The sequence below is a fragment of the Marmota marmota genome, unplaced genomic scaffold (assembly GCF_001458135.2).
Source record: "Marmota marmota marmota unplaced genomic scaffold, marMar, whole genome shotgun sequence".
NCBI lineage: Eukaryota > Metazoa > Chordata > Mammalia > Rodentia > Sciuridae > Marmota > Marmota marmota.
This window is the reverse complement of record NW_026000108.1, coordinates 4,793,793-4,812,335: the sequence shown is the minus strand read 5'-3', so window position 1 is coordinate 4,812,335 and position 18,543 is coordinate 4,793,793. Positions and strand designations below refer to the sequence as shown.

The window sequence follows — 18,543 nt, the reverse complement described above, 5'->3', positions numbered from 1 at the left end:
GCCACGCCAAAGCTTCTGCTCCCAAAGGCTGTCCGGGGTCTTTCCAGCCCAATCCCCCAGGGTCAGCCCACCTGGACGGCCCTGCAGGCTGCAGCAGAGCACGGATGTCTGTCTGACTCTCTGCCAAGCCTTCCTAAGAAGTCTGTGTGGCAGTCAGTGGTCACCCCCAGAGCACAGCAGTCTGGGAAGCAAGACAGCCAGAGACACAGATGAGTTACAACAGAAGTGTCCTGGGCCTGTTTCTGCCCAAGAAGGTACGGCAGCGCCCATCGCCTGGCAGCAGTGAGGGGCCACTGTGACAACACACGTGGTGAGGGCTTTGGGGAAGGCCTCAGAGTAGCACCCCTGATCCCCGTGTCCTCCCTCTTCCTGGTAAGGAGGTCCACACAAGGGCTCTCTTCTGGGGCACATGTGGAACCTGTGTGGGTGTTTTGTGCAGCTCCCAGAACTTAGTAAGCACAATCAAGAATGCTGAACTCCCCTGACACACAGGACTGCCTCCCATGACACTGACAGTCCTGCCCAAATGCCTCCAGAAAATGAGGCAGTGAGCTAGCAAACACCACATAGCAGTGGGCAGCAGGGTGCAGCTGACCTGGCCTCCCATGGGAAAAGGCCAGCTCACCCTGTCCTGCGCTCAGATGTTTAGGGCAAAGCCCGCCAAGGGCCTGATGGCACTCACCTGTAGCATCCAGGAGAGGAAACCTATGGAGCAGACTAGTGGGTGCAGGGGCATGAGGGGTGGGACTGGGAGTGACTGCAACTGAGCTGGGAGTCTTCATGGGGATGAAACTCTTCTAAACCCGTATTAGGGAAATGGTGGCACAACTCGTAATTTACTTTTTAAAATGGGCGGGGAGTCATGTCCAGTGGTACATGCCTACAATCCCCACAACTGGGGAGGCTGAGGTAGGAGGATTCCAAGTTCAAGGCCACTCTCAGAAACTTAGCAAGGTTCTAAGCAACTTAGTGAGACCCTATCTCAAAATAAAAATAAATGGCTGCAAATATGGGTTGGTTAAATGCCCCTGGGTTCAATCCGTAGTACCTAAATAAATTAAGGGAGAGGCTACAGTCTTAATCCCAAAGCATCTGGTCTGCTCCCCATGCAAACTCTTTGGAGAGCTCCAGCAAGGCCTATGGTTAGAGAGGGCAGGTCAGAGGCTCAGCTCCCAGTAGGGTCAGCTGACCTGGGCTCAGGTGGTCTGAGGACTTGCTCAATGATCAGGGCCTCTGGAATCCCAGAGCAATGGCAGAGGTAGCCAGGGTGTCCAATTTGGGAGCTGGGGCCAGCCTCCCTACTTCTGCAGGGGACCTGGGAGTGGTTCCTCTGTCAGCTCTGTAGGCCCAGAGCAGAGGCCTCTTCTCATGAGAGGTGCCCTGGTCCCTGGAATGTACCCAGAGCATGGAATGGGCTCACACAGGCTGGCCTCAGCCTGTGACCCTGAAGCAGACCACATACCTTTTCCAGCAAGTCTTGGTTTGTTCTGATGAGCAGCTGCTTCTCCTCCACCCACGTGGAATCCTGCAGGAAAGCAACAAATGAGTCACTGCACTGGGGCAGGTCACCTTCCAAGAAAAGACCACGCCTGCATGAGCGCATCCTACCTCTAACCCTAACCCAAGAAAGAGCAGCAGCAGGGAGTGAGACCTGTCTTCCCTGAGTGGCTCCCCACAGGTGCGCGTCCACCCTGCCAGGTAAAGGAGCGGCTCCACACCTGAAGGCCAGCCCACAGTCCTTGCCCACAGCCATGCCAGTCCACAGTCCTTCCATCACTTGCCCAGCCAGCTCCCATGTGAGTAGGCCGCGAGCACAGGGCATGGAGTCTGTCCTGACTCTGGGGCATCCCCAGACAGGCAGAGCTGGCACTCAGCAAGCATCATGGGGATGGAGGGGTGACTACATGAGGGCAAGGGAAGCCTTCTCCAGCTCCCCGCCTCTCAGCTGGTCAGCAGCAGGGCCGGAACTGGGCGAGGTCCCTTCCCAGCAGGCCAGGCCCACCAGCGCTTGTATTCCAGGATGCTTTGAAGCCAAGGCCCAACATGGGATCTGATCCCATGCCATGGAATGTCCAGAAAAGGCCCTGGCTCCTCCTGGTTCCCTTGGACCTAACATTGCTCATCCTACACCACCGCTGACCCTCACATAGGCACAGTGTTGTCAGCTGTCCCTTTGCCTTCTTGTTCACGACACGTTGTTTATGAAGGTGGCTGAAGCTTCCCCTCCATCTCTCTGCTACAGCCTCTGCAATGTGACTTTGCAGCTCCTCCCAACAAGATGTAGGGCCTACTTCTCCAATTTTAAAGCTGGGCTTGGCTGTGACATGGCCTGGCTACTGGGACAAATGTGATATAAACAGAGGCTTGGTAAGTACTCATACAGGGGGCTTATTCTTTTTTCCTGCCCCCAGGCCACCAAGTAAAAAAGTCAGGTTTCCTCCCTGAGGCCTCAGCTGACACAAATAGCAAGAAGAGAATGAGGCCATCCCAGGCCTTCTAGCCCCAGGAGATCTGCCTAACCACTATAGCCTCAAGACTGACCACAGGCAAGATTAGCAGGACCACCAGCCAGCTGAGTCCAGCCCAAACTATCAATCCACAGAACTAGAAGTGAATAAGACACTTTTGCTGTTCAAATAACTAAGTTTTGGGGTGGTTTGTTACATAGCAATAGCAAACTGATACATTATCCTCTGCACCAAGTGCAGGGCTTGGAGTAGTGCAAGAGCTCTGATGAACACCGGCTGATTGAATGAGAATTCATTTTGCCTCCAAATGGGCCCCTTCTCTCAGCAGGCACTGAGGGAAGAACTGAGCACAAACACCAGATCCAACACCACAGGGTGGGAGGCAACGTCGGCCAGAATGTCTTGCTACCTTCTGGGGTGCTGGGTTCATTGTCTCTGCTCAGCGAAGAGTAGGACACAGAGACAGCAAGTGAGCAGCAAGCTTTTTTGCAAAAGCAATGGAGACAGACTCTCCAGAGAGAAGGGGCCCTGAAGCCAGGAGTCTGGTGGGGAGTTTTGGCCTATTCTTTTTATGGTTTCTGGAACTTCCTCCTCTCCTTAGCATCTCCTCTGTCCATATACTCCTCACTATTGATTGGAGCACCCTGTGTCTACACATCTATTTTAGTTTTATATTAGATCCCACACCTAGGAGCATAAGTACAAAAGTCTCTGGCTGATTGGGTCCCCCACTTGTGTCCATGAGCACCTTCGTCAAGCAGGAAGTTGACCTCATTAGAAGGTCCTCTCCGTGCTCCTTTGTTCTGGCCCTCTCTTGACCTCCTCACTTGCCATTGTGTCTGGGCTGCCTCTGCCCTTCTGCACCTCCCTCATTGAGCTGAGGCAAATCCCACCACACAACCTCAGACTGGAGAAGGGAAACTGGGGTCAGTGGGAAGTTGGAGAGGAATTTGAGGAAGCCTCAACGTCAGACTTCTGGGTCTCCCTACTTCCTCTTACCCAGTGTGTTAAGTAGTATCATCATCCCATTTTAAAGAAAAGGAAACTGAGGCACGGAGATTATGCAACTTGCCCAAGATCCTGTGACAAGTAATTGACAGAGCTGGTACTTGGCTCCAGGGTGTATGCTTTGCACCACCATGATGCCTCCAGGGAGAAGGAGAGACCACAACTCCCTGGATCCACTCTTGGGCGTCAGGTGCCCTCACACCGCTACTCAGCCATTCATAAAGGCTGCTGCCTGGTCTGCTTGGTGCCATACCTGAGTTCTGATGGCTTACTTTGAATCTCAGCCACACCCAGAGCCCTGCTGCTAACTGGAGACTGTTCAGAGCTGGCCATCTGCTCTATACCTCTCCTGGAGTTCCTCTTAGGGTCCCCTACACCTCTACCACCCCTCCAGTTCACACCTGCCTTCCTTTTCCCAGGCCCCACCAGGCCCCAGGCCCCTCCTTAGCCCTTCCATGTGAAGATGGTGGCACAGACACCCTACCGGCCACACATACCCAGCAGGGACACATGACTGGTTTGGGCCAGTGAATTATGCTGAGAGAACAAACAGTCTCTTCCTGCCAAGTGGAGGGGAGTCCTAGAAAGAGCAGTTACAAGATGGCAGCCTCCCTTACTGGATCACTGAGGAGCCACATGGAGCAGATGACCCTCTGTGTAAGGTGGGGCAGAGTTGTGGAGGCAGGGATGCAAGCAGGAAGTCAGTGTCCTCACATTAAGCCCCCAAGAGGTTCTGGTTGTCTACAAACCCAATAGCACTTTTCTAACAGCACAGCCACCATACTGAGCTCTGGACCTACGCCACTCTCAAAGAGGCAGGGTTTCCACACTGAGCCTTTTCGGGGTCCCCTGAGTCCCCCAGGCGCAGATACTCTGTATCTGTATCAGATTCTCTGTATCCTGGTGGATCGGGCCCAACCTAATCTAATGCAGAGAATGGGTTCTGGGAGGTGATGCTGATCTGAGCAGTGTGCTAAGTTAAGTGGTATCATCAGGACTCTGCCCAGGACTCTGCCACATTTTTCCATAATGCCTCACAGCAGGGAACCTCTTCGCTGGGAGACCTGCAGGGGGCAGGGCTGCAAAAATTCATGGGTCTCAGGGTGAGGGCTGCCTTCACTCTTGCAATGAGCCTCCCAAGCAGCAGCCACTCTTCTTCAGGCTCAAGTCAAAAAGGGTTCTGATCCCCACTCTGTTTTTGGAATTGTCTCCTATTTTTTGCACATTTGGCAAACAAACAAAGGGAAGGCCAGTCAGACTTCCATTAAACGTGCTTTGATTTTTTTTTTTTCCTTCTTTTGACTCGACAGTGCACTCTAGCTGGATTCTATCTCGCCCTCCAGGAGCCTGTGTGTGGCTCACAGAACACTGTCTCAGCACACAGGCAGGCCTCGAGGACACTGCCACGGGGACAAAGACAAACACATGACCAGGCCTGCTCACCTGTCCTTTCTCAACCAGCAACTTCTCCAAGTCTTCGATTTTGGCCTGACACCTCAGCAGATCAGCCTGCAGCTGCTCCCGAGTCTAGAACAACAAAGACCAAGAAGTGAGCAGGTCCCCTCACACAGGTGACAGAGGAATAGAACCCAGCTGCCATACAGACAGAGCTGGGGACAGGCTTGGGTTCAATAGCGCATATTCAAACTTGGCCCTCCTGGTGGCACTGGGGGTCGACACCAGCTGCCAACCCAGCGCCATGAGGAACTGAAGGTCTTGAGAGCTGGCGGCTCTAAGCTCCACCAGCTCGCACACAAGGAGGTGGGAGCCAGGCACACCAGGTCCCAGCCCCAGCTCTCTGCCCAAGGCCAGCATCTGCCCTTTCAGCAGTCACTAGCCACCAGGGCTTTCCTACGTGCTGGGTTGCTGAGTTGTAGGTGGGCCCTTTGCCACCTACAGAAAGGGCTGAAAACCCCAATGTCTGCAGGGCCAGGCAGGCATGTAAATATGGGAAGCTGACTGGGGCAAGAAGGAATGGTGGGGACTGTGGCAAACTGGAGGATGTGACGCCCAGCCCCAGAGAGACTGCCCCTCAGCTGCAGTCCAGTGCCCTGTGGGATGAGAGCCTGGTACTACAGCACAAACTGTCTTTCAAGAGATGTCGGGAATCTGGATTTCTCTCTGAAATCTCCACAATTTGAAGTAGTTGACATTAAAAAAAAAAAAGAAAACACTAACAATTCTGCTCAAATAAAGCCCTGCAGTTCACCTGCTCCGACCTAGGGGAGAAAGACTGAGCCCTATGTGGCCCAAGAGCTCCCCTCCCCAGCGACCTCACTGCCCTCACTCCTGCTCCCACCCCTCCCCAGAGGGCCACTGCTCCCTCCCCAAATGCCCTGGCCCCATTTTCAAGTGGCTGCTCCTACCGGCAGCTGCCATCCACAAGAGGCCTGCCAGATAACACCCAATTTCGGCAAGTCCCCATAAGACGGCCCACAGCCACCTGCCTGGGACTCCCAAAAAGTGCTCAGAGCATACTCTGAGCCTGAGAAGCCTGGCCACACCCCTGAGTTCTGCCAGGGACCTTCTGGGTACCTTTGAATTTTCTGAGCCTCAGCTTCCTCAGTCAGAAGACAGCATGGATTGCTTCAGGCCACTGAGGGAATGAAACGGCGCCCTGGCATGGGCTCTCTAGGTGTCCCCCTTACTCTTAAAAGGGCAAACAAATCTTGATCTATGGGACTCCAAGGTGGCAGAAGGGCCAAGGGGAGGAAGTTTCTGGAAGAGGGACACATGGCCTGGACTGAGGTGGCCCCCGGCCCTTGTGCCTGTGGGCTGGGGAGCTCCCACAGTGCTCCTCAGGGATGTGCTGGGGTCCTTGGCCTGCAGACTACAGGGCTAGCCAAGCCTGTGGCCTTGTCTCTGGTCTTAAAAAAGCACTCTGCTGTGCATGGAGGAGCTGTCATGCAGACAGGACACGTCTGGCCACTCAAGGCTCCTGAGATCCTGCAGCCTCACTGAGGAACACCTCCACGTGAGACCTTGCCACGCATGCCCATCACCCCAGAATCTCCTCCACTGGAAGGGACACACAGGACCCAGACCCACCCGGCTTGGTCAGCCTGAGACCGCTGCACTCACCCGGGCCTCCCGCTCGGCGTCCAGCGTGCCCCCCACCTGCTCCTGAAGCAGGGCATAGGCCCGCTGCAGGGCCTGGTACTCCCGGGTCAGCTGGCAGAACCGTAGGTCAGCCTCTTCTCTGGTCGTGGTCTTAACACAACGGAGAAGAAAAACTACTCAACATGTGACTTAATGTAACTCTGAGCACCAGACAAAATCCAAGCCAGATCTCACAGCTTCTGCCCAGGGGTGCTCAGAGCTGTCACTGCTAGGAAGTAGTTAGGACCCCAGGGTGGAGGACTGCAGGGAGATGCCTTCTCTACCATCAGTGCCCTTTCCAGGAGCTCCCTGGCCTTGGGAACCAGAGTCGTATACCAGCAGGTCGGAAGGGCAAGGGTACCAAACACAGAGCAGGCCACTCACACCTGGAGGGCACCTCCTCTGGCCCACCCTCCTGGGTGAACATGCAAAGATGCAGACACCCAGGGAGCGTCGGAGTGTGGCTTATAGCTGTGCAGGACTGAAACCACACGGTACCATAATCAGAGCCTGCTAAACACTGGATGTGCACCCACATGCAAGGCCCATGGGCCACAAGATGGGTGACACAGTCACATATTTTATTGCTGAAAGAGGTCTGTCACTATCACTGGTTGGAAAAAGCCAGTCACAAAGGCCGTGTCTGGCTACTGCTGTTTAAGTTAATGCGGCAGGATGTAAAAAATGAGACTCAGCATTGGGACAAAGGCACCTGGCCCAAAACAAAGCCACCTAGACACCCAAGCAGGACACAGCCACAAACCACAGTGTCTCCAGCACAGCCAGCCCCAACCCCCGAACCACGGCCAGCACTTGCAGCTGAGGCTGGTGAGCTAATGCAGAGGACTGTGTCTTCTTCCCAGCAAGAGAAGGGGCGTCACTTGGAGAGGTGACACACATCTTCTGAAGTTTTGGTACAAAGTGGCAGAACAAAGAGGAGGGCCTCCCTGGGGGCAGATGTGCCAGTTCCCACAGCTCACAGCAAGTTTTCCTATGGCCACATGGACCCATGGTGGAAGTGAGCCTGGAAGTCGTAACAGAAGGGACTCCATAGAAAAGGCCACCAGGAGGGAAAAGGACCCTGCCCAGGACTCTGTGGGAGACAGCTGCCCAGAGTCTGGGGTTTGAGGTGCCAGGAGGGGCAATGCCCATGCTGCACAGGGGCAGTCCCAGCGAGAGGGACTTTGAAAACTCAGGGAAGTTGCCATGAGAGAGGCAGCAGCCACCTGCCCCAGCCAGAGGTCACTGCTTCAGGGGCCAGCTGCTCCCTGTGGCTGCCCAAACTCTCCTTCCTCAGGCTCCAGCCCAAGCTTGGGACAAAAGGCACCGAAGTTGCAGGGAGGAGAGATGGAAGAGGGCTTGGCCAGTGGGGCAGGGAAGCCCACGCTGGACTGAGGAGCACTGCTGGAAACGACGACTCCTGTCACTGAAGGCCCAGAAACCCACGGGGTCTGCAAGACTGCGCAGCTCTCCTGAGGGGGTTCAGCTGCGGGCGGGGGGGCTCTGCAGGGAAGCCATGGACCTGCGCGGGCACAGGTGGTCAGAAGGGCGCGGGCGACTGGGTGGGACTTCAGAGGTTTCCACTCCCTTCACACCCTGGGGAGTTCAGGGGTTTCTCCTACCATGATGCTTTTGCTTTTCTGTCCCAAAGGCGAGGCCACTGCTTCCTGAGGTGGGGGGGGGGGGAGTATGTGGTAGGGGGACAGGACATCACACAGCAATTTTAACTACAAAGGGGAGCAGACCAGGGTGACATGGGCACATGTAGCTGAGCCCTGGCAGCCACAGATTCCTGGGTGAGATCAGCACTGGGGAAAGGAAGGGCAGCCCCACAGCCACTCATGCAGGTGGCCCCTCAAGGACAGTGGGGACCTCCTTCCCTTGGTTCTGGGGCTTTGATAACACAAAGTTAACCTCCCTCATCTGGGACTTAAGCTCCAGGCGAGGAAGTGGCCCAGAGAACGTCAAGGTGGGAAGTCCTGCAGGAGCCAATGCTGCTTGCTTACGTCATCCAAGTCCTCCTCGGGAGTGGCTGGGGTCCTGTCCGTCCTGTCTGTGTTGTAGGAGGTCTCTGACAGCGTTTCTGAGTCCACAGACTCCTCATCAAATCCAAAAAATGTCTCCACAACATGCTTCTGCAAGAGACAATTTACACAAAGTTAGAAGGAACAGATGGAGAGTCACCCCCTCCTGGTCCCATTGTCACCCCAGTGCATCTGGGCCAGTGGAGAATTCCAGGTGTGGCTGATGGGCTTCATTGCTGACAAGGTAGGAAAGAGGGTGCCAGGCTGTTGCGATGCTGACCTTCCACATGTCACAAAACCTCTCTGAGCCCCAGTTCCTTCTGTGGAGTGGAAGAGAACCCACTCCCTGTGCCCTGGGAGGAGCCTGGCGCCCAGAACACTCAGCAACACCATGTTGTGGTGCTCTGTGGGGGGTGGGCCACAGAGAGATCTGGTCCAAGAGACAAGTATGTGGCAACACCAGCAGCAGGCCCAGGCGGGGCAGTGCCCGGCCAGCCGTCCCCAGGCTGCGCTGACAGGCCATTTTCCTTAACTGTTGCAGAGAACTCGGAACATTTACAGAGTCAGGACAGTGTGACGGCCCCATGCATCGTCACACAAACTCAGGTGGCGCAGGGCTCTGTGTGCAGCCTCTGTTTTCCCTGCCCACTACCCTCTCCCCTCTCCTAACAGCACAGGGCATGGAGCCTGGTTTATCCACTCAGCAAACGCAGGCTGAGCAGCTCCCTGGGCCAGATACGTCAGGCCCGGGGATTCCTGTCCACAATTAAGTGAAGGCCCTGCCACCAGGAGCATCAGTCTGCAGACAACAAGCAGCCATCCCCTGATGCACATCCATCATAGGGACTCCCACATAGCCTGAGAAGAACTTTGATTTGCTTTTGCAATCAATGATCACTTTTCATGAACTTGAAGAAGAAACTATAACTGCATCTGAGCCGAGCCCCACGCTCCTCTGGACACAACCTCCTGGGAGCCACAGTTGGGGCAGGGCGCCCAACTCAGGGTGCTGCCCACTGCAGGCTTCAGTCGACACTGTGCAAGCACATGTGCTGCCACGGGGAAGCCAAGTGATGGCGACTACTAACGCCATAGGAGACAGTGCAGACGGCAGCGGAGGAGGCAGGAGGACGGCTCTGCACCCAGAGAGCAGGCGTCTGCAGTGCTCTGCGGAGGGCCCACCACAGGCCACCAGAGTGCTCCTGCACTGGGTGAGGGTCTTTCTGCACAGCGCCTTCACCCACATCCTGTTCTCAGTTTGTAACTGTGTGGGCGTACCTGCCTCCTGGACACCAGACCTGTCCCCTGGCTGTGCCCTCGAGAATGCGCAGGTCTTGGTGGGTGACTGATGGGCTCCCTGTGCCTGCTCCTGCCACCTCTCACCTGGGTTCAGCAGCAGCAGTAGTCATCTTTTGGTTGCTCAGTCCCGAGCCCAGAGGGCTCCTCAGCTCCTCCCGCGCCCCTGCGTCATCTGCTCTCAGGGAGAAGCCCTTGGGTGCCTTCAACCCGGCATCCCTCCTCTCACCCCCTCTATCCGCCAGCACCTCCATCTTGGCCCAAGCCCCCGTCACCTCTTATGGAAAAAAGACCCTTCCGTAACCTCCTTGCTTCTTTCTGCACTTGTGCCTCAACCTAGCAGGCAGAGTGACTATCACGGAACAAAGGTGTGTTGCATTGGTCTTGTGCTCAGAAACCCCTCGGTGCTCCATCATACTGAGTAAGACCAACATCCCCATGATGGTACAGGTGACCTGTGTGATGTGCTTTGTTCTCCTCTCTCTTCCACTGCTCTGCCCAACTCTGCCAGCGCTCTCCTGCACTTCGCACAGGCCTACCACAGGGCCTCTGTGTGGCCAAGACAGTCTCCCCAGAGTCCACGTGGCTCTCCCTCCACCTTTAACTCTGGCTCTTTGGCACAAACCACCATATCAGGAGCCCTCCCTGACCACCAGCTCCACATCCCTACCAGCCACCTCGCCCAGCCTCCTGCCCCTGCCTGTTTCCCTACAGCAGTACCATCATAAGATGGACTTTGCCTGTGCATTCGTTTCTTTGCTTCCCCCTCTAGCATGGAAGCTCCGTGAAGCAGGGGTGGGGCTCTCTGTCCCGCTTCAGTCCAGGCCTCCTCACAGAAAACAGTGCTTGTTCAATGAGCACGCTCAGCACATCTCTGTCAATGCACTCAAAGCCGAACGAGCTTGTTTATCCACAGATGGTTCTGTGTTAAGAGCTCCCTTACTCTTCCCATTCTTCAGGCAGCTAGCACCAGCCAGGACGCCACCCAGTTCCACCTCCAAGTGACCCAACAGGTAGGAGGGAAGCCCGTCAGGCTCCACCAACTCCCGATGGCATTCTTCTCCAAGGACAGCCATGCCTGACTGCAGCGTCAGAAACTCCCCCAATCTTCTGGACAGAGGTGGCAGTGACAACCAACGGTGACGATGGTACCTACTGCAGTGACACCTATGCGGCACTCAAAACCATCTGCACACACGCCTGGCCCCGAGCCCCAGGCTCTGCCATTCTCTGGACGGCGCTGGCTGGCTCATTTCTTGTAAACAAGACTAATTGCCAGGCCTCCAGGGATGGCTGTTTGTGATTGTGCTGGCAGGGGACGTGTGTAGGGAGGGCCTAGGAGGTGTCAAGCCGCGCACCTCCACACGCTAGGACACAGTGCCCGTGGTGACTGTCCACTGCTGGTACTGTGGATGGCCGTGGGCTCTCCCCAGGAAGATCTGCTCCTAGAAGCCTGTGGGACTTCTGGTTAGGAGCTCCCTACCACGGCCTGCTAACAGGGTGAGACCTACTGCTGCCGATGACCCAGCTCAGCTGGAGCTGCCCTCGCACACAGCCCAGCTGCAGACCCAAGCGGGGCCCATGTAACTGTGCCCAGAGACCAAGTCTCACAGAACTGCCGCCCTGAGGAAGCCAGAGCCCCAGCACTCGCGGTCAGTCCCTGTGTCCCTGAGACAGCGAGACAAGCCTGAGACACCGTGGTCCACACAGTTTCCAGAGGAGTGAGGCTGGGTCCTGTCCCTGCTGGGTGGTCTGTCTGCTTTCCCTACGTGACCACATGGCAGGAGGCCTGGCTGCGTCACGTCTGTCTGTGCCAGTCCCAACAGAGAGAGAAAGACACCCTCAAGTGAGAAGGGAACCAAGGGGCCGTCATCTCTGAAGATTGTGCAACTCGTTTTATGATATTTTTCCCAAATATATAGGAAATAATGCAATGCCTGCTTCCTGAGGGGCCAAGGTGACCCCCAAAGACACTGCCTCCTCACATTCCTGGCAGAGTGGGCCTTAACAAAACGGCCAAAGCAGGGCATGGTGGCCGCACCTATAATCCCAGCAACTCAGGAGGCTGAGGCAGGAGGATTGCAAGTTCAAAGCCAGTCTCAGCAATTTAGCCATGCCCTCAGCAACTTAGTGAGACCCTGTCTCTAATTTAAAAATAAAAAAAACTGGGGATGTGGCTCAGTGGTTAAGCTTTCTGGGTTCAATCCCTGGTATCAAATAAACAAACAAATATTCTAAAGGCCAAGACAGAGACCATCATGTTTTCTGCATCTTGATTTTTCTAAATCCCCTCAGCACTTCCTCAAATGCTTCAGGACAGATCCCCATTGCTCAGTCTGCATGCACATGCTGTATCCAAAGGGCTCACCGCTCTACCCTTCCACTCTCCTTACAACCAAAGGCATGCCTGGCTGAGCCCTTTCCACAAACTAACCCAGGCTTTAAAGTGTAGCCATAGCAAAAATGATGGCAAAGCTGACCCTTCTTCTCCCTGACTACCGAGCACACAGGTGCTCCCACTTAGAGATGTAATGGGCCAGGGTGAGGCGAAGGGGCCTATGATGGACAGCCTCTCCGCAGGATCCAGCCCCTCTCTCCTCCTCCTCCTGTCCTCTCCCACAGAACAGCCTGGAACATGTGGGGATTCAGGGCATAGCTGGGGACTGTCATGGAGGCTCCCCTCCTCACCTGCAGCCAGTTGCTTACCTTCATGCTTATATGTCATTTCCTGGCAGCCAGAGAAGTACAGGCACACCAGGGCACAGAGGCAGAGGAAGAAAGAGAAGTACAGCACAAATAGGACGTACTCCATGGGGCGAGCTGCTGCAGGACACGCCGCCTGTGGGGTTGGCTCAGCCAAAGGCCACACGGTCAGTGTCCATTTGCAGGCCTTTTCCCAGTCCTAAGAAAAGCGTGATCCTCTCCCAAAGCCTTCCCTCTACTCTCACATGCCTGCCTGTGTATCCAAGGCTTCCTGCAGATCCCTCAGCAGCAGACTCCAGGACAGGAATACCCTGGAAGGTGCACCTTGGTAAAAAGATGTCTGAGCTGGGGTGGGGCCCTGAGCCCAGATGCCAGCCAAGGTGAGGAAGGAGCCAGTTTCCAGACTGGTCCATGGTGCGTTCATCATGAGGATGGCTTCCAACCAGCCTGTCCTTAGGGACTTTCCTCCTAGGACCCAAGCTCCCTGAGCCCAGAGCTGTTGTCAAGAGCACTGCACAGGCCCTGGGGCCCTGGGGCCATGGGGAGTCCCCAGGCACAGCAGCAGCAGTGGCAACACCGGAGAGCCTTCTCCTTCAGACCAGAGCCCCATGTGCAGTGGCGCCTCCTTCCTCACGTGCTGGGAGGTATCCCCACTGGCCAGCCCCCACCCTGCATGCACCCAAATGTGCTTACCCCTGGCCTCCCTGCAGTCACTCCAGGCATGTGTCCCACAATCTGTACACCCTGAAACAAGCCACTGTCAGGGAAACCACGACTTGAACCAGAACCAAGTCCTCGGGGGCCCTGTCCAAGGGTGCCCAGGAGTGTCCTGCATGTCTTAGAGAAGGCTTACTGGACACGACATCAAAGGCAGAGACCCTCATATTGGAAAAAGTGAACAGCATTACACAAGAAAGCAGAAGTTCTACTCTGTGACAGACAACCAAAGCTCATTGGAAGGCAACACTCAATTCACAAGGAGCGCGCCTGCTGAGTCACAGAGCGACCTTACCTCCAATGTCCACAGCGCCCCGCTCCTTTTAAAGTACCTACTGCGTGCTGTGCGATGGCATCACGTCCCTCGTTAGTGCTCGTTATGCCTCACACTTCCCAGGGAGGCACCCTCCAGCCAGGATTGGGCCTGGGTCAGTGATGGGCCTGTGACCAATGCCAGCCCCAGGACCTCTGCTGGAACCATGAGATACTCTCTTCCTGCAGGGGAGCCAGGCAGGTGAAAAGCAAGCCTGATGCTACTAGAGCCACTTGGGGGGCTACTTGAAAAAGAAGCCAGTCCAGAGAAGAGCAGAGCTGACGGAGAGGTAAGCACCTGGACTAGCCACGCCTAAAGCAGCCCCACCTAGATGTATCAGTGACATAAATTCCTTTCCTTGTTTAAATGACTGAGTTTTGGACACTAGGAACAAAAGCCCATATTGGCTAATGGGGAAGGGGAGTTAATCCTGGCAATCAAGTCTTCTAAAAAATTATCAAGTTCTGGGACAAGCTTAAAGACTGATTTTCTCACCTGGATCCTCAAGAGAAGCCAAGGACAATCTTTTCCTGGCAAGTGTCACCAAGTGCAACAGCTTCCAGGGCCCCAGAGGTTCTTAGCTCTGCAGAATCCATGAGGTACGTCCAGTTGACCTGGCTCCTAACCCTACTCAGGCTGACAAAAGGCTCCATGCCTGTGGTCTGGCAGCTCCACAGTACCCAAGGCAGACAGTCCCCAGAGAACAGCTAGAGAGAAGGGGGTCAGGAGGACTGAGGGACACCCTTTGGCCCTCACTACTGAGCCAGCGATGGGTAGTCTCATGCCCTGATCCCACCCAGAGGAGGGAGGAAGTCTGAGGACACCCTCTGTTTTCTCCCAGTATCTAAACCACTGGAGACCCCAGGCATCAGACACAGTGCTGGCTCTAGCCCCACTCCTGACCTGCTCAGCAGGCCATGTGGCCCTGGCACAACTCTCTGACAGTCCCTGTCACTCCCTCCCTCAGCCCCAGCATCCCTAGAGCTCCAGAGGAAGCAGAAACAGAAATGGACAGTGACAAGATGTGGCTGCACACGCAGGACAGAAGGATCAAGAAGTCGAGAAAGCTCAGAGTAGGGGCAGCTAGCCCTGCTGGAAATGGGACTGCAGCCCAGTCTTGAAGGAGCCAGGGGCAGCAAGCAGAGGAGGTGAACAGCACTGGCCTGTCTGGAGGTAGAGATAAGGCGGCATGGAGAAGGCAGAGACTGGCCCAGGATGCAGGGGGGTCTGGGGCCCAGGGAAAAGGAGAAGGAGCCTGCAGGGTCTGCCTGGCGCCTGCCCCTCGTTCCCACAGCTCTAGAGGGGAGGGGAGGTGCTGGGAGCAGGGTGCCACCAGGGAGCTCTCGCAGTGGTTGCAAAAGTGGGACAGAGCTTGAACCAGGGCGGCCCCTGAAACAGTAAGTGGCCTGGAGGGCCATGACTGCAATCTGGAGCCTTTGCTCCAAGTTTCTCCTCACAGGGCCTGGGGTCCCTCCTGACACCAGGCAGAGGGCCAGAATCCTACAAGCCCAGCCTCTGCCACAGCTCCTTGCAGAAGCTGAGGCTCACTACCATGCTCTCCCCAGCACTGGGTTTCCCGCCCTATTTCAGCAAATGACCTAGACCCAGCAGAACCTCCCATCTTCCAAAATATTCAGACGGGGTCTGAGGGACATGCGGTCGTTGGCTATTCCAGACAAGGTGCGCTTGGCAGCTCTGTGGCCAGGCCAGGCTTCCGAGCTCTGCTTCCACCCGGCTGGCTCCACTCTTCTCTTGTTGCTTAGTAACCTGCGAGCTTCTGTGAGGATAGGAACAGTGCAGACTGTGTGGGCGCTGGTGCTAAGTGCTGGGGGTGGCCCAGGACACAGCCCCTCCTCCCCACAGGTGTCCTAATGTCCTGTCTCCAGGACCCAAACCTTGCCCCCAGGGCTTTACCAAAGGTCTCCCCTGCAGGGAGGATACAGAGCAGTCCCAGAGGAGCTCCAAGCTTCTGATGGAGCCCAGACACCCACCTGGTGGCTTGGCAGGAAGTCCTGCCACCAGCTTCTTCTCTTTGCTCAGAAATACATGGGCTGAGATCTGATGGTGGTTGTGGAATAGGGACTAGGTGACCAGGGACACAGCTGATCCACAGGGAACAAGCCCTCATCCCTTCTAGCTGAGGGTCACAGTGAAGACAGACAGGATGTGACCTGAGAGTAACCATTCTGCCCCTCTCAGAACACAATGCTGTGCTGGCAGCTGCAAGTAGCTGGGTACACAGGTGTGACAAGCCGCCATGAGCCCACCAGCTGCCGACAGAGCAGGGAGGGGCCAACAGGAATACGGCCAACCGCAAACACCATGAAGGGGATAGACAGCGAGCGAGACTACATGCACGTGATGGCCAACGCCAGGCGCCCTACACAGGAACAGGTGCCCACAGCCTGCTTCATCCTCCTGTCCATGAGGCAGCAGCCTGGCCTCAGGTGTCACTGGACCTCAGGGGCATGGCTGTTTTTCAGGAACCAGTACCCAGGTTCTAAAGGTGTGCACACCTCACCAATGCCGCACTGCCCGTGGCTGCAGCTGCCCCACTGCTCCAGGCCTCCCTCTCCCAGTGCATCTGAGACCCCCAGCCCGGCTTTCACCCAAGGCTTGTGAACCACGGCACTTGTGTTTAGCAGCTGTCAGATGCTGGGAGCTCAACTGAGCTGTGGCCTCTGTGCCTGCTGTACAGCTCACCACCTGGGTGGGGACCTTCTATCAGCCTCCAGTAGAGCAACCCCCACTTACACCCAGGACAACGCTGTTCAGGACCCTCCTCCCGCAGCCCTGACTGGGGACTAATGTGAGCCACGCTTAACTAGCAGGTTCCTAGACAGACCTGGGGGACTCCCACACCTGGCAAGGCCCAGTGAGACAGAGTCAGGACCCTCAGAGAGGCTAAGGCACCTAGGAAGATGAGGGCTGGCATCCAGGACTCTCCTCTAGCCCCATCTCCCACAAACCAGGGCACGGGCGTGAAACTGAAGGAGGTCTCCTATAGGGGCTAACTACAGAGTCCAGGGAGGTTCATGAAACTCCTTCTGAAAGAGCATCAGAGGGCAAGAATGGAACTACCAGCCTTCCAGAAAATTCCGCTCCTTTCAATGAATTCACCACAGTGCTCTGAAGTGAAACCCCTGAAAAAGAGGGAAAGTACTCGGAAGTCTGGAGGACAGAGGGCAAGGGAGCCATTTACAGGGCAAAGCTGCCGAGTGCCTGAAGCCTGCAGGAGAGAAGGAAGGCAGCTCTGGGAGACTACTGAACATACTCAGGGCCGCAGAGATCTGGATGGCCACTCCATCACCCCCTTACGACCCTGGAGTAAGCAGGAGCACAGGGGAAGTGGCCTGCACTGAATCCTGAGAAGAAGAGCAGACAGTGGTGGGCCCAGGAAGCAGGTGAGACCTGAGCCAGCCTGGGAAAATTTCCATGCAGATTCCCAAACTCAGCCTTCTGGGAACATGAGACTCTTCATTAAAATGACCACATGTCCCCATTTCTCTGGACAGCCCAGCACCCAGAAGACAGATGCCTTTTTCCAGGAGAGGCAACGTACTTACACAGCTAACAACCATTTAGGGTCACCTGCTCTGTGCCATGCAGTCAACAGGACATGGAGGGCAAGAAAGGCAGCCCTGCCCCTGCGTGCTGGGCACATGGGTAGCAAAGCATGCTTTGCTTCTGACCCTCTGTAAATTTCTCTTCCTGTCAGTGTATTCAGAAATCAGGAAAAGGGCAAAAAGAAACCCTTTATATTCAGGCATTCTGGTTTAGGTTAATCATCCCTCATCTGAAATGCTTGGAACCAAAACTGTTTCAAATTTCAGAGCTTTTAGATTTTAGAATGTCTCCAGACATTCTAAATATACTCCAGAAATATACACTGGGCACCATGGGCAGCAGGGGGTGCAATGCCCTAGTCGAAATCATGTTTCCCACCATTACACCCACATTCCACCCACCCAGAATCTATCCATGGGAACAATCCAGACTACAGTCACAGCTTTCTGCACAAAAGGGCTTTGCTTTGGCGACATTTAAAGAAGCAGAAAGTCCAACAATAGGGGAAAGGGTAACTAAATAATTGTATAGTCCCTGAATGAAATGTTCTGCAGTCAGACAATACAACAGAACAGGCCCAGAGGCTGGCTGTGCGGGCAAAACAGCCACTGCAGCTATCCCTAACCCGAGGCCCTGGCCTCAGGCATGCCCCAATGGCTGCATGGAGTCAAACGCACAGCTTGTCTCCTTGGCGGATTATGTAGCCACAGAAGTTCACATCCATGATGGCACTGTGTAATGTGGATAAATGCTTATAGTTAAGTCAATTCAAATTCGAGAGAACTCCAGGCATGGTGGCACACGCCTGTAATCCCAGTGGCTCAGGAGTCTGAGGCAGGAGGATTGCAATTTCAAAGCTAGTCTCAGCAACCTAGTGAGGCCCTAAGCAACTCAGTGAGACCCTGTCTCTAAATAAAATACAAAAAAAGGCTGTAATATGGCTCAGTGGTTAAGTGCCCTTGGGTTCAACCCCTGGTACCAAAAAAATTTAAAAAAAGAAGGCAAGACCGTTCCATAGCAGCAGCTTGGGGAACACAGAGGATGCCCACAGCCTACATGGGGCATGTCACTGTTCACCTCCCAGTTAACAAATAACAAGCTTTGCCTAAAGCACTATCCACTACGGAGCATCTAAGGCCAGCGTGCAGAGATTCCCGCTTGGCCAGCTTGGCTGGGTGGTGGATGTTTGACCCAGTAGTCCTAGACCTGAATTTGAACCTCAGCCTTCTCAACCTATGGCTTCTCTTTGTTCCCATATTTACTGTCTACATGTCTCCTGTAACTACGAAATGGGAAGTATAACACCAGCCGAACCCACAGCCCACCTTCAGTGAACTCTTCCTACCTT

The 18,543-nt window shown here is 55.2% G+C and overlaps 1 protein-coding gene across 6 annotated transcripts in view; it reads right to left on the bottom strand.

The window, feature by feature from the left end:
• The window catches only part of Jakmip1 (janus kinase and microtubule interacting protein 1), a 126,563-nt gene that overhangs the window by 23,749 nt on the left and 84,271 nt on the right, over nucleotides 1–18,543 (bottom strand). For all 6 annotated transcript variants that reach the window (XM_048784153.1, XM_048784152.1, XM_048784154.1 and 3 more), the window contains 4 exons: nucleotides 8,582–8,710; nucleotides 6,558–6,686; nucleotides 4,920–5,003; nucleotides 1,463–1,525 (listed from right to left, as the gene is read on the bottom strand). In XM_048784153.1, the coding sequence (XP_048640110.1) occupies nucleotides 1,463–1,525; nucleotides 4,920–5,003; nucleotides 6,558–6,686; nucleotides 8,582–8,710 (405 nt within the window). The remainder of the gene's footprint in view (nucleotides 1–1,462; nucleotides 1,526–4,919; nucleotides 5,004–6,557; nucleotides 6,687–8,581; nucleotides 8,711–18,543) is intronic.